The sequence below is a fragment of the Trichoplusia ni genome, chromosome 14 (genome assembly GCF_003590095.1).
Source record: "Trichoplusia ni isolate ovarian cell line Hi5 chromosome 14, tn1, whole genome shotgun sequence".
In the NCBI taxonomy this organism is placed as follows: Eukaryota; Metazoa; Arthropoda; class Insecta; order Lepidoptera; family Noctuidae; genus Trichoplusia; species Trichoplusia ni.
The window spans coordinates 7,973,196-7,988,076 of record NC_039491.1 but is presented as its reverse complement, the minus strand read 5'-3'; the positions used below and the strand labels follow the sequence as shown (position 1 = coordinate 7,988,076).

Sequence of the window (14,881 nt, the reverse complement as noted above, 5' to 3'; positions counted from 1 at the left end):
AAAAAAAAAAATATTACACAGCAATACTAAATAGGTTGCTTGACAATTTTTTGATGAAATTTTACTACTTATTGTTCAATACCCATATTGGTCGAAATTTAGAAAACATGAACATTTATTTACTGGTATCAATATGGACAGCTTAATGTTCCTAGAAATAGGAGGATATATTTTTTAATGCTAAAGCCTAACGCAGTGACGTAAAAAACTACGTCAATACTTATTCATCTTCATTTATGAAGAAATCCAGTCGATGTGACTGACTCTGTGCTATTCCATGCTTCATGTTGATCAGACTAGTTTGCAGTATTTATTCCTTACTAGAACATTTAATTCAAATGCATTTAAAAATACATTTTTTATGTATCTTATACTATCTAGTTCGAAGCCGACTGCTAAAAATTCCCATTTTTCCATCCTTTTCTACTTTTTATCTCCGGCTCAAAAGAAACTCCATACAAAGTAGTTTACGGGTGTCTACCACCACCATTGAAAGTAGGTAAGACTATTGTGGGAACGAGAAGTAATAGACGATATAGAGCGGTGTCTCTCTTCCACAACATTACCAGCCTGAAATTGTACAAGATGTGGCAATAACCGATATGATCTCACCATGTCTTATACCAGTATTTAATGTACGATATTATTTGACGTATCAATGTTATTAGAGCCTATTTTTATAATCTGATTTAAACTTCAAAAGCTGTACAAATAGATCGATTAACCTTGTGGCGGACCACGTGCTACAGCTATCGATCAATATTGTTTTATACGTAGTATGTATCGTAAATATAAGATATACAAAAATATAGTAGGAATAGGCAGGGCAAGAAACAGGAGAATGAAAGTGGTAGCTATTGCCTGCAATGCGTTATTCAATGATATGATGATAATGGGAATGATGATCGCTAACAATTAATTTTTTTAACAGGCTAGTTTTGTTTTATATTATATTAAGTCTGAATCGCTATACTCGCAAAAGATACCCACAATTACGTTAACCGATATGAGTCCTGAACTATCTCTTTAGTATTTAATAGATCCAGGACTTCAAGACCAAAAAATCGTACCGCAGTATTCTAAATAATACAAATTTTAATATTTGAAAGACTTTATTTATACGAGTAGGTATCTTGGCCCTGTCTATAAATTATATGCACTTTATTAATACGTCACGTTACACTGACACATTAATTTCTCATCTTTCACACAACAATTGGCAATTATTTCATCCATGTTTTTATTTCGCGTCACGAACATCCCCAAAAATAACAATTTCAGTTTTGCCCCTAGCTACAGCAAGGAAGGCAGAGACCCTAAAATTATTACAAAACTTTTTAACAAGCAGGGTCGGCAATGACTCATGAGTGGACGAAGCTATGATAACAGCTATGTTTTAACCATACAATCCAAGCTATGGTGTACGTGACATAAAATATCAATTCCACGGTTACTAGTAAATAAATCGTGTTTATCCTTTCTGTGACGAAGCCAGAACCAGTACCACGTACTACGTAAGTAGTAAGTACATACTGAAACTGACTAAAAACCGTATCCTTCCTTGTCACTTTAATACGTAGCTGTAAAAAACAATCAGCCTTTATACGGTTGTGACTTCATTGCTAAGAGAATTATGAATACTTAAATAATATTGCCACTATATTATCTGTGTCGAGGATTTGTCTGTGATTGTATTGTTTAGTCGTCTGCGCTTTAACGGTCGTTACTGTCATTTGAAACTTAGTAATGAGCAGCGCCTTGTTTACTTTAACTTTGATATTTGGCCTTATTTCGGCTTAGTAAGGTTAAATTTTATTTTTCGGTTTTAGAGTAGGTCCTTTAGAAAACATTAATGTAAGCTTTATTGAAATCCATGTTAGTGATCTTTAGCAAATCAGGCCAAGATACAATAGACGAATGACGTCAGAAAATCATATTTTTTTTGTTATTTATTAAATTTTTGGGACATTCTTACAAAACGATTTTTACGAGTAGGACATTTTGAAGTTAATATTACCAAGTACCTACCTAAAAAACAAATATACATGCCAATATGATTAAAGATCGTAAGACGAAGATATGTGTAACCATAACTAATTGAATGCCTTCGTACAAGCGATCTATTATTGTATACTCCGTGCGACACGACTTAATGGCACGAGACGCATGAATTAGTTAAGGTTAACTAGACATGTAGAATACAAATATTGTTTTACAAAAATGATATAAATAGTTACTGAATATTATACACTCGTAAAAAATACAATCTTTCTAAAGAATTGTAATTCAAGCGAAATATTGCTCGCACATTTTTCTACAATGTGTAATGAAAACATCTTGCAGTGAAATATGTGCATAATTATTACAACAGTTGGCATTTATTAGTCTCTCTCATAATCTATTTATATTTGTGGCGTGTTTTCAGTTACATTACATATACAATGTTTATGTTTGAAGAATCGATTACAAGCTCATTCAAAAGAGTGAGGTCAAGTTTGACGTTCGCTGTGGGAAAAATTCTACGAAATAGTGTCAACATTTTTCATAAAATCCTGCTCTGATTGGTGATTAATCAGAATTATTGAACTCATTGTCCTTAGTTCAAAAGATTATTTGCAATTTTTAATATTTTTACTTTGTTTACTACTTTTATAAAAATAATATATTATATTTAATTTTCATAAAATATTATTATATTATTATTATATTGCCAAGCATTTACGCTATTGACCCATATTTGTCCCTAACGAAGGCTACCATTTACAATCGTAAAGTAAGATCTAACACCATCTACGAAGCAAAAAGAACACATTTTTTTATTCCAAAACTTCACATACTGCATATTGTTAAGTTTATTACCCAAGAATCAGTTATGGAATGTCTAGGACACGCGATAAACTGCCAAACAAATAGTATCGTAATAATTTCATAACTCAATTACTATGTTTTGCCATATCTACCTACTACTATTGAAGTGCCGTTTGCGACGGCGTGTGGAAAAAAAAGTGGAAACACAAATAGTCAAATCTTTAGAGAATATGTTACGATTATTTCTTTACTTTAAAGTCTTCAGGAGTAGATGCTAAAACAAGGGTGCTAAAGTTCTTTGAAAAACATGCTGATCCTTACAATCATAATTATTGATGCCTTAAATAGCTGAGGCTAATGTCCTATACTTACTTCCTCTTTCTATTCGTCTCAATGATAGGATAATTGGCGCAGTTGCATCTCATTTGCTATTTACATTTGCGATCGGATCTCTCCTCCATCCATGGGACTCTTGGTCTGCTACTTATTGATCGTATGAACCCGCTTAGTGGAAAATGTCTGAGAATAAATTGTCAACCGCGAATATGTCCATTGTGACCCCTTATGGCATGATTCAATTGTGGCCACTTAGTCTTGATTGGGTTAATGCCATGTGCGTAGCGGGTGGTCAGATATCGCCCAATTACCTACGTGGGAAAAATCAAATGACTATCATTTACTTTTTGTGCATGCATGAATAATTAATTATGTATTATATATCAGCTGTAATTTCGGCTTAGTCATCCCGTTGCTATGGGGATCGGGCAATTTGGACAATCGTACGTAAGCGTACGATAATGATGTGCGTTTATGATCCAAATGAAATTAGCAGCATTAATGTTAATTATATCGATTTAATTACCGTATAAGGCTACCTAGGCCTACATTAATTAGGCCATAATTTACTTTTGCACATAATTATCTATCCTTATTGAACTAACCTAAAGCGATATAGTACGATTTAAAATAATACCATACACTTTGAAAAGGACTTATTTTTCCTGTAGATGTACAATTTCTTATAAATCATTTGCCTGCAAAACTTGTACGTTATTTATAAGTTATTTATCTTCTTCCTGTTTATGTAATGGGAAACGATGTAATTTAGTAACACTGAAAATATTATTGGATACCTATAAATGGATTTCATTAAAGTATTCACTTACTTCAGTTTAAATACATAAGGATTAAGGAAACATGTGGCTATAAATTCAGAATAATATCTCTAAGTCTCGGAATCAAAAACATGACAAAACTATTAAGTAAATAATGTTATTTTCCTAGATATGTTTACATATTCTGCGAGAAAGCGGAAAAGAACGCGAAAGGAGGATGGGACTATGAGGTGAAGCCATACAAGCCAGCTGATTTTCTTCTCCAAGACATCGCAGCACGACTCAGCAACTCTAAAGCTATTTGGGATGCTTACGTTAACGAAGGTAAATTATCTTCTTTATGTAGAAGATGCGATTTCTGTTCAGGATATTCGGAAAAAAAATCAGTGTTTGCAAAAAGTATTGGTAATAATTTTCATATTTCCGATTTTCGGTTATGGTAGTACGATTCCATATTCTACGGTTACGGTTCGGTACGGTTTTGGTTCCAACAAAACCAGCACTCTCGGACAGAGCGTCAAGTTTAATTGTGACGCCAGTAAGTTCCAGCAAATTGTTAATTTAATTTTCTCACCAATTATGAAGTCTTAGTTTAGATTTTATCACTCGAATTGTGTTGCTTGTCGTAATACACATGCTATACGCTCGCATGTTTTATCGCCGTCAGATCTTGTGCAGACAAACACAATTATACGTGTTGAGAACAAATACAACGAAATCATTTAGTTTTAAACGTGCGATCATATTTATCTGTGTGTAAAATCTCAATCTGATCTCTGTTTACGCCCCCTCTGTTTATTAGTGATTTAATTCATAAAACTCGGTATCTGTTTAAAATTACATATTTTGTTCAAGAACGCAATCATTTCTCCTGGTAAATATTTTAGTCCACCCGTCCAAATGTTTACTTAGCTGACGAAAATTTTGAATCGAAAGCCTAAATTAGTTTTAGAATCGAATAATATGACCTGCGTCGTAGTAACTATTTAGTAATCTGTGCCTTCGTTTGTACAAATACTTTATAATATAAATTATATGTTTGTATTCCCAGGTTTAGACCGGTTGCGAGGCGTGCCGGGCAGGTGGGAGGCTCCCGAGGGCGCCACGGATCGCTTGTGCGTTGAGATCGGTGAGGGCGCCTTCATTGAGGTCTCGCATCCCTCGCCACAAGGAGACCAAGTGTAAGTAAAAAATATAGAGTAAAAGGTTGTGGTGTCAACTTTAGTTAGGGCTGGATGCCTTGAAAAGGTCAATAGTGTGATGCCGTAATTTTGTGATTGTTTTCTACAACGTGTTTTTTTTATTGTATATAATATACACTTGTAAAATATTTAAGTCGATATGGTGAACGGCAAAATAATATTTAAAAGGCGATAATATGGTCTGAATAGATCCACTTGATTTTAAGTCCTTGTGTCTCTCCTTGTCACTTTTACTCACTTGGATTGCAAAGACAGTTATCATTTTAAGAACTTCTTCTTTAAGAGCTGAAGAAAAAAGGATGATTTGATGACTGTCAAAACTAAAAATGGAAATCTTTTGGAAATTTATAATTAGAATTCAATGTTTATAGCTTTTTGTTATAGCCCTCCGTTAAAGTTAAATATTGCAAATGATTCATCGATTTGTGCTTGTTTTTCTTGACCATTGTTATGTCATTTAAATATAAACAACAATATTCCTGTAATATTTCGATAAGGCTCTAAGAATAAACCTGTGAAAATCCCATTCATACTGTTCGGGACGTCCCTTTGTTTATTCCGTGTCTGATTATTCCTGAAGTAAACACGTAAATAGGAAAATAAATACGTGAGGACGTGATTACATTGTATCGATCGTGGATTTCCGTAATTGGTGTTAAGAGGATGCATTTTATTTTTAAGTTGTGAACCCCTATGGGTTGTTCCCAGCAAGTCTAACTAAACTTCCTGGCAATGGTAAGTATTTGGGTTGTTCTCAATAAGTCTACCTACACTTCCTGAAAACAAATACATTATTCATGTCAAAATTGGGGCCCAATAAATGAAGAAACTGAACGATTAATATGTATATCGCATGGGTTAGAGAACAAATTCCTACTTATGGTTGTTGTCCGATATAAATTAAAAGGAACTTTAAGATAGGCACCGTTATTACCTCTAAGGCACTAATTTTAAACAGTTGCTTCACATATTATTGGTGTTGTTTTAATTTCCAAATTTCCAGTGACCGCGCTGGCAGCGGTCTCCGCGTACACTTATCTCCTGTAGCCGGTGGGCGCGCGGTCAGTGGGTCGGGCGAGGCTCGCGCGGCTTTTGCGGCTCACGCGCGCGCTCTCGCCTACGACTGCGAGCTCGACGCTGTGCTTGATAGTGTCATCGGGAACAGGAAGGACTGCTTTGTTTCTATAAGAGGTTCGTATTATAAGATTTTTTGTTGTGCTCTTTAGTATTTCAAGTTCTTGCTGAATGCTCAGGCTGATCTGAAGTCTCTTTACAAGTAGTGAAATAATCAGAAGTATGCCCTGCAGATGGTCGCGTATGTGAAAGTTACAACGTTTAATTTACCAAACGTGCTTAAAATTAAAGAGTACCTATTTGTTATGATATAGTAGACGGGACCTATATTTTTTTTTGTATTAAACTTCATTCCTAATGTGTACTAAGCAAATTCATCATAACATATAATACGACTTGATTATTATTAATATATCAATGAATCCGCAGGTATATCGGACTACCGTGACGGCACACGCGGCAAGGCGTGGCAGCCACACGCAGCGCTGGCCGCGGCCGCCGTCATGAAAGGCATCATAGCCGCCATGCCGCCACCTACTGACTAAACCTACAAAACCTTCCAACTCACCCGCCTCTATAGACAAATTACTTCTCTACACAAGCGTTAAATCTGATTGAGTCACGTGATTAAGACTTGACCATACATTTGAGTTGGCGTTTGTAGAAAAGCCATTTGTCTAGGGAGAGTTGGCTTGCGACATTTTCAGAGTTCTGAAGCTGAAGACGTTTGGGTGGTACTTGTAACTTCAAGTTATTATAATTGTATTGTTTAAGTATTTGTATGGCATTTATTTCAAAATCTATATACAGGCTGACTGGTTTATCAAGATTAAGACGATTATAATCACGAAAATGTACCTTATTGTTTTTTGAATAAGGGTGCTTGTAGTGAAATATTTCACTGATGTGTGTGTGTCAGTAAACAAACGCACAGTTTTTAGTTCAATCATCAAATGGTTTTTACTTTGATCGATCAGTCAATCTGTGTAATTTTGGTCATGGGATATAGCACTCCACGTAAGAAGCATAAGGCTTATTTTCCTTTAGACATCTAAAGTATACAATACGTACTGGTACGTACATTATATTCTAGATTTCTACAGTGTTTTATTGAAGGAAGTTTGAGTTTCGTATTGTTTATACTCTTTAGTATTTTACACATATAACCAGATGTTCATAATAATATGCCAGTGAGATTTTTACATACCCATTCAACATGTATACAAGAAAGTATTTACAACTCCTTTAGATCGTATAGATTACAACCAGTTGTGTTAAACATTTTCATATTCTAAGTACATACATAGGTTGGTTAACATTATTTAATATGTAATTACCCCGCATTAGTATACAAGTTTTTCACTGCCTTTATGATAGGGAGTAAAGCTACAGATAAGCTAACATAAAATCCTGACATTCAGAATTCAGTTGAATACTAAATCTTGATCTGATTATTCAAAAGTAATGTATGCACAATGCACGTTTATAATGTCGTAAAATTAAAATAAAATGTATTATATATCAATATGATATTCCTATACTTGTTGGTTAGATAAACTCTTAGAAGTAATGCCAACCAAAAAAATACCTTAAAAAGTGGCCATTACATTTATCTCTGTTGCTATTATTTATACAGAGTTAAAATCTACCTTTAATATCTAATGTACAGGTTTACTTGCCTTAGCGTTGGCTGTTATAATAGTAGTAAAAATAGTTATTTACAAAATAATAGGGTAGTTTTAAATAGTGAAGTACACACGGCCTTTATAAAAAACGAATGCATGTAGTGATGCTCCTTTTAGTGTGGTCCAAAGGACTACGGAAAATACTGACACAAATATAATGTTTTAGAGATTAGACTGTTTGATTATATATTTTTACAACTTAATACAAATGTCTATAAAATAAAAAGCAGGTTGGTTTGTGATTCCTTGGCGCTCAAATAATTTTATGTTATGTTGTGAAAAGGGCTCAAATCCACGAATGTCTTCCTGCGTTCAGGTAATAGACAGTTGATAGGTTCTTTTGACATTCTTCGTTGTATTTTCCTTGCTAGAATTACAAAGACGTTACCAATTTCCAGATTATCGATTATAAGTTTTGTATTGTCTATAAATTCTAAATTGTAAGTACATTTAGCGAAAAATTGTTGTTCACTTTGCCAGAGCTTAGGATATGTACCTTAGTATGTAATAAATTATACCTATTTAACTTTCAACAAGTAATTTATTATATTATTTATACAATACTAACTCACTGCCATCAATGGCCTATTAGTAATTATAAGATTAACTTTGTTATTGGACGATGTTATATCAATATATTATAATATGTAATACATATAAAAAACCAAAGTTTAGACATTTGGCTGTTTTTTGACAACCTGGTCTAGTCGCCTAAAATGTGAACATTTTGTTGAAATATATTATTTACACGTAATTCTTAAGATTCATTAAATTGTAAAAGTTACATACATAGTTTAATCCTCGTTGACGTTTATGAAGGTGTTTTGGTGTTCGCATTCAAAAACACTTCCCTACCCATATTATTATACTTTATAATAACAAGTGGCCTATTATGTATATTTTGTGGGATGTAAGTCTGATTGGGGCCATATTCTCAGGACTATGTCAATCTTGTTGACATTTGAATATTTATAAAAAAATATTTTTTGTATTATAATAATAATTGTGTTATTGCAATGGTTATCAATAATGATAAAATCATGTTAAATTATTTAAAAAGTTTGATATTAGAGTGTCTTTCATAACAGTTGACTGTTATTAGTACTGTGTTAGCAAGTTATTATATCGTCATTCTATTGTATTGCACAAATAAACGTTTTAAAATTCATGAAACTATTTTAATTCCTCCCTCATCCTGTATCTCGTTTGTTATCCTCAGTGCTGAGAGTAGTGACCTCCATGCTTTAATTCCACTTAGTCAGTGTAATATTGATTGCATGCATGATTATGATACAAGTATAAAAAGGTAAATAAAAGATCCAGTGTAAAATAACTCTTATTTTTATTCTCTTAAGTGCTAACTTTACATTGAGGTTCTATGTGGAAAGGAATGTCAACATTTTTCAAAACTGAAATGAAGAGAAATCTACAAAGTTTAAACACATTTCTTGAATTATCAACCTTAACCACATGTGTAAAGACAACATCATTCCAGTGCATTCACTTGTTTTATTCTGAAATATAAGTCATACTATTATTTATTGATCATAAAAAATAAAGTTACAATAACCCATTGCTGTGATGTGTACAGGTGATGGTTAGTTACCCATTTCACAATTATTTGGACCATTGTGTTATTAAAATCAGAAAATTGGGATTTATTAACAATATTTAACAATGACAATATAATTATCTAGGATATGAAGCATAATATATTATAAAATACTTTTTATTTCTGACATCAATGAAAAGGAAACTATGTAATTATTAGCACCTGTAGTTGTAATATAATCTAGAGATATTCTTCTTATTTTATTGGTCTTTTATTGTACTCTATAATTATTATTGTTATTGACTGTGCGTTATAGGGCAGTGGTGTTCTCTACATAAGGGTGATTTGAGCAACATAAAAAAGTGGCAATACTGTGGTTAGGTCACAGGGAATGGAGGGAGAAGGGAGGGTTGGAGGGGGGGAGGAAACCCAAAAACTCTATAAGAAATATTATTGTGGAAGATGCACACTACTCTATGAGAAACAGTGGATTCGTGTTTCCACATCATTCATAATATAACTGATAGATGCGGTAATAGACCACTAGGAAAGCAACTAAACAGATATATTAGTAAGTGTACACAGAAGCTTATAATCAAATATTGTTACTTGCATCAGTCTTAGTAGCTTGCAGCACTCATGATTTATGTTATTGTTGATCTTCTACAATTCAAAAACAGAATTACAAAACAGATTTACAGATTTTTCTTTTCTTAAAAAATAGTTATAAAACTTTTTAGATAAAATAACAAGTTTGTGACTTTTACTATTCAATTAGTTGCAATTGTCATCTATCTAATGAGACTCACCAACATATTTGACTTCATCAAAGGCCTTCCTTGCTTTCTTAAGTTCTTCATTCATTGTTAATAGATCTTTGACACGGGCGTACTTTCGTTGGTCTTTTCGGACTAAGAATATAATGTCTTCTACTTGCACTCTGCCTGTCCTGCCAACCTCCATTGCTCTGGAAAAAGTTGATTGACATTTTAAATGTCATATATCCTTATTTATCAAGTATTGTAGCTATCAGAGTTGTTAAATCTGTAGTTACCTGTGCGTTGTTTCTGTAATAAATTCTATAACTAAGTCTTCCAGAAAGTCAACACTTTCTGTGTATGGATTCTGATCATCTCCAAAGCCGTACATCATACATCTCAGTTCTTTGCTAAATAACCTTTTGCGACCTGACGCTGTAGCTCCTAGTTGCTGTTCAGTTTCCTCTTCGTCAAACTGTAAGAGTTTAAGGATACCAAATTAACTTACGTACTAAACATCGTATGTCTGACATAGTCAGGTGTATTTAATGTAATTATTACAAACCTGGTCATAGTTATCGGTTGTATCCGCAGTTGTGTTTGCCATTATTATAACTTGTAGCGCGCGTGACTCCAGTTATTTATTTGTTTTCACTTTATACACATTCAGCTGAATGTGTATAGCTGAAGTTATGTCGTCTGACACTCTGACTGACGGCTGACGGTGACGTTTCTATCAAATAAAAGAGAGAAGCACATCGACTTCTAGAGAGGAACTCTGACAAAACCAAGACGAGAATATAATCGACTTATCGCGAAACTTCGAGATATAAAATAGGCAGTAACGTAATAATTGAACTGAGCAGGTTTCTAATTCTGAAAACGAGAAAACGATTTCAAGTTCGTGTATTTAATTACCATAAACAGAAAGCAATATTTTGTATAAAAGTTTCAAAAGAATGTGCGAAAATGTCTATGATAGATACCTGCGTAATCAGAAATGTCACATTTCACAAAATCACAAGTTGTTGTTGTATTTTGTTGTTATTTTTAGGTTATAAATATTACTTAGCTTCTTCAATTTGAAGGACGCTTTATTATTTATGTATAAAACGGCTAGTTTAAATGAAACTGCAACATGAATCCTATGACGTAAATATTAATTCATTAACAAATTTTGTTTTATTTGATAGTGAACAGAAAACTAAAATGTTTGATATTTCAGAAATGTAAAGAATGTGCTAAAGTTGAGCGAACGCGAACTATCTAACAAATCCAAGACCTCTTGGCACGATCAATATAAAGACAGTGCCTGGGTGTTTGTTGGAGGCCTACCCTACGATCTGACTGAAGGAGATATAATATGTGTTTTCTCTCAGTAAGTAAACACGTCTTTCATTGCAAAAGCTATATTACTACCATAGAATGATCGTTGATTCATATAATTACAAAGTATACTTACTGGACTGCATCGAAAGGAGGGTAATTTCCTTATACTTACGTACTTTTGTTACAGATATGGTGAAATAGTCAATATAAATTTAGTGCGAGATAAAGCTACCGGAAGATCTAGAGGCTTTTCGTTTATATGTTATGAAGATCAACGGTCTACAATCTTAGCTGTAGATAACTTAAATGGAATCAAAGTAAGTTTGTGCATTAAATGTATTAAAAGTAAATTTATGTTACTTTAAAACTTGAATGTGTAAAATGTAATACATTATTGTTAAATTTCTGTCTTTCTGTGTAGATGAAAAATGTTTCAAATACTTGAAAGTACATGCAAAATTTTCGCTTCAGATCTTAGGCCGTACAATCAGAGTGGATCATTGCGAGCAGTACAATGCACCCAATGCTGACATGAGTAAAGTTGATGAAGTGACAGCTGCTATAAGAATGGAAGGCTGTGCACCTCAGCTAATACCCAGAACTGAGACTGTGGTGAAGGAGGTGATCAAAGAGGTAATAAAAGAAAATTAACAGGTTTCTTCCACATATCATTTTGCCTGAGTGTCTTGAAATGAAAAAGTGGAAAATAATAACAGTGATGTAGAATAAAAATGTTCTGATTCATTTTTATAGGAAGCCACACAAATGAGTATGGTATATACATATTATACTTATATACCATAATTTAGAAGCCAGCAATAGATTTCTATGTATTGTGGAAAATGAAAAACAACAAAATGTAATCTTTAGTATGCACAACCTTTGTGATTTTGTCGTAATTTTATTTTTAAAGAAGGACAAATTTCTTTCAACTTTTTAGGACCTTTTGTTTAGGTACCTAGAAAGGGTAAACAATGTTAATTTTTAACCTATCTTGTCACACTATGATTATGTAGTTTTTGGAGTGGCTATACTTTACTTCTGGTATAATTTTAGGAGGAGAAAGAAGAAAAAGATAAAACAATAGCAGGAAAAATTAAGAAAAAAGAAAAGAAGGATAAAAAAAGTAAAAAGAAGAAGAAGAAGAAAAGTAAAAAGAGCTCATCAGACTCAGAATCAAGTAATTAAGTTTATGTAAATAAAAGATTATTTAAACATAGTACACATTTATGATTACAACAATACAATACCTCATAATGAATTTATAACATGCACAAAAGAGATCTTTAAAAATTATAATTATAAGTATTTGGTACTGACTAGATACAATCTTATAAAATTACATTAACATGTATATGTTTAGTAAGAAGATAAGTAAAGATACATTTTGAACACATACACTTAAGATTATTACATCAATAGAAGGAAATTAATTATTTATAGAAAATACAAATGACAATATCATAAAATAAGGTGATAATTACTATTGGATCACAAATTCACTTTAAGGCTGAATAGAGATTTCTAGTCATGGATGATTTTAGAATCACTTTTTTATACCATGTTTATGGCATTGTTTTCTACATATATTATAGGGAGGGTCATACCTTAACCTTTAAGGACGTTTTTAATTTTGTCTAACACAGCTTCATCACTGTAGGCTATAATACCTTCTTTGTTACTGTATTGCTGAGTGTCAATAGAAATTTCATCATTGTATGAGATAGGAATGTGTGAGGAGTAAGTGATGAGGTCACCTCCTTTAGCTCTGAGGATAGAGTGTGGAGCACATGTGTCCCACCGGAATGTAGTTCCTTGAGAAACTATGTATGCTGCAGCTTCACCTGAAATCATAGTGTTTTTTTATACTAATAAATCCAATTCAATAAAAAGGAAGCATGAAATAGAATATTTTTTTTAACCTTTGTCAGTGTCATCATGGTTAATATATACCTAATCCTCAAAAAAATTAAATTTAGATAAACCTTAACCTCTTTCACAAATTCATTCGGTTTGTGGCTAATTTGGTTCTTAAGGAATTAAGAGAACTTAATTTACCTGTGGCAACTTTTAACAGCTTGTGCCCTGCTCCTGGTAAAGATTTCACTTCCCAGCCATTATTCTTAAATTTATTAAGGATTTCAGGCTTCTCTGCCGCACTCATTAATATTATGTTGTTTTGTTTTGTTTTTGGAATGTTACTGCCTCCCCACTTTTTGGTATCCTTATAGTTGAGGCCCCATAAGACTCGACCTTTCCCACTGAAAACCAAAGTAATTTTGTTTAATTGTTTAAAAAGTTAGTAAAAAAGCTGTCATTAATTCATCTAAGGAAACACAATTTTTAAGACTGTATTTGGTATCAACTTTGGCTTGGATGCATTTGGTCATCAAATGCTATGTATTTATTAGTGCTGGTAGATATTGACAATCAGTAAATACCTTTTTTTCATTCAGTATATATGAATTATGTGCATTGGAATGGATACCTACTTGTCATAAAATGGTTGGTTGATGACTCCTACTATTGGCTCTCCAGTAGACCTGATATAAGCCCCAATAAGAACTGTCACACATGGTAGACCATGGTCAGCATCAGCCTCACCACGGACACCAGCTATGAATTCTGCAGTTGCATCTGAAATAGTTAGGAGTGGAGTATTAATACAATCATGTTATTAAGACTTCAGCAAAATAATCTTAAGAAAAGAGAGAAGAAGTTTAGTATTAAAAAAAAGTATTTACCAATAGGATCAATCCAGATGCCTATGTCAGAGGTGTTGATCTGCAACAAATCTTTAGGCAAGTTGTCACAGAATGTGTGCTTGGTGCTGCAGTGAGCTGCTTCTGCCATCCGTTTAGCGACCGCCGGCGCTACTAACGTTCGTAGAACATCTGCGGTTTGTTCAACTTCATCACATATTGTTATCTTCACTCCTCCGATTTCTGAACACTCCTCGCCTCTAACATGGGCGGCAAGCTCAGGAAAATGGCATGCTATTTCAGCCCTAGCTGCTTCCTGGGCTAAAACATCGGCGATAGTCTTAAAATCTCTTTCAAAGCGAGCGTTTGCTTCGTTTTCGAATTTTTCTGCAACCAGTAAGACTTCATTTGATGATCCTGAACAACAAGACCGTGCCACACATGCAGCTTTTTCAGATGCATTTATAAGAGTTTCTAGAATATTCATTTTTTGGGAGAATCAAAACATGGAGCTTTAAATATTTTTTAATTTAATTTAAACTTGAAGAGTAAATCTGTTAGGCTTGAAACGTCAAAACAACTTCGTTTGCAAGCGACTGTCAATGTCAAATTAAGTTAGGGTGTGGTGGGCAGTGCTTCTAGTTAAAAAATATTGG

General features: G+C 33.3%; 4 protein-coding genes across 8 annotated transcripts in view; 2 read left to right on the top strand and 2 right to left on the bottom strand.

Moving 5' to 3' along the window:
- LOC113500689 overlaps window positions 1-9,052 on the top strand; it is a 31,311-nt gene extending 22,259 nt beyond the window's left edge. For all 3 annotated transcript variants that reach the window (XM_026881560.1, XM_026881559.1, XM_026881561.1), the window contains 4 exons: window positions 4,093-4,247; window positions 4,975-5,104; window positions 6,129-6,316; window positions 6,629-9,052. In XM_026881560.1, coding sequence (XP_026737361.1) covers window positions 4,093-4,247; window positions 4,975-5,104; window positions 6,129-6,316; window positions 6,629-6,744 — 589 coding nt within the window. In that variant the 3' untranslated portion in view covers window positions 6,745-9,052. The remainder of the gene's footprint in view (window positions 1-4,092; window positions 4,248-4,974; window positions 5,105-6,128; window positions 6,317-6,628) is intronic.
- A 157-nt stretch (window positions 9,053-9,209) lies between these two features.
- Window positions 9,210-10,904, bottom strand: LOC113500695 (transcription initiation factor TFIID subunit 13). Of its 3 annotated transcripts, XM_026881571.1 has the most exons (5): window positions 10,760-10,904; window positions 10,491-10,669; window positions 10,246-10,403; window positions 10,050-10,099; window positions 9,210-9,398 (listed from the first exon to the last, which is right to left on the bottom strand). In XM_026881571.1, exons 1-4 carry the CDS (start codon window positions 10,799-10,801, stop codon window positions 10,086-10,088), a joined length of 393 nt encoding a protein of 130 aa, XP_026737372.1. In that variant the 5' UTR covers window positions 10,802-10,904; the 3' UTR covers window positions 9,210-9,398; window positions 10,050-10,085. The 3 variants fall into 3 exon arrangements, with proteins under 3 accessions (XP_026737372.1, XP_026737371.1, XP_026737373.1); XM_026881570.1 differs by having other exon boundaries at window positions 9,210-10,099; XM_026881572.1 differs by lacking the exon at window positions 10,050-10,099.
- A 254-nt stretch (window positions 10,905-11,158) lies between these two features.
- LOC113500693 (RNA-binding motif protein, X-linked 2-like) lies at window positions 11,159-12,743 on the top strand. Its single transcript, XM_026881568.1, has 5 exons — window positions 11,159-11,346; window positions 11,420-11,572; window positions 11,711-11,840; window positions 11,995-12,156; window positions 12,580-12,743. The coding sequence occupies exons 1-5, from the start codon at window positions 11,333-11,335 to the stop codon at window positions 12,709-12,711; spliced, it is 591 nt and encodes a 196-aa protein (XP_026737369.1). The 5' UTR covers window positions 11,159-11,332; the 3' UTR covers window positions 12,712-12,743.
- A 93-nt stretch (window positions 12,744-12,836) lies between these two features.
- On the bottom strand, window positions 12,837-14,800 carry LOC113500690 (inositol polyphosphate 1-phosphatase). The gene is made up of 4 exons (XM_026881562.1): window positions 14,268-14,800; window positions 14,016-14,160; window positions 13,582-13,784; window positions 12,837-13,367 (listed from the first exon to the last, which is right to left on the bottom strand). Exons 1-4 carry the CDS (start codon window positions 14,710-14,712, stop codon window positions 13,132-13,134), a joined length of 1,029 nt encoding a protein of 342 aa, XP_026737363.1. The 5' UTR covers window positions 14,713-14,800; the 3' UTR covers window positions 12,837-13,131.
- Between the last annotated feature and the right edge of the window lie 81 nt (window positions 14,801-14,881).

Bases quoted from the DNA above. Each gene is read 5' to 3' on its own strand.
- LOC113500693 (XM_026881568.1), top strand. The intron at 11,573-11,710 runs GTAAGTAAACAC...CTTTTGTTACAG, and splicing joins ATAATATGTGTTTTCTCTCA to ATATGGTGAAATAGTCAATA. The intron at 12,157-12,579 runs GTAATAAAAGAA...GTATAATTTTAG, and splicing joins TGAAGGAGGTGATCAAAGAG to GAGGAGAAAGAAGAAAAAGA.
- LOC113500690 (XM_026881562.1), bottom strand. From the start codon at position 14,712: ATGAATATTCTAGAAACTCTTATAAATGCATCTGAAAAAGCTGCATGT. The intron at 14,161-14,267 runs GTAAATACTTTT...TAACTATTTCAG, and splicing joins CATCTGGATTGATCCTATTG to ATGCAACTGCAGAATTCATA. The intron at 13,785-14,015 runs GTAGGTATCCAT...TTTGGTTTTCAG, and splicing joins AACCAACCATTTTATGACAA to TGGGAAAGGTCGAGTCTTAT.
- LOC113500695 (XM_026881570.1), bottom strand. From the start codon at position 10,801: ATGGCAAACACAACTGCGGATACAACCGATAACTATGACCAG. The intron at 10,670-10,759 runs GTTTGTAATAAT...AAACTCTTACAG, and splicing joins CAACCGATAACTATGACCAG to TTTGACGAAGAGGAAACTGA. The intron at 10,404-10,490 runs GTAACTACAGAT...AACTTTTTCCAG, and splicing joins ATTACAGAAACAACGCACAG to AGCAATGGAGGTTGGCAGGA.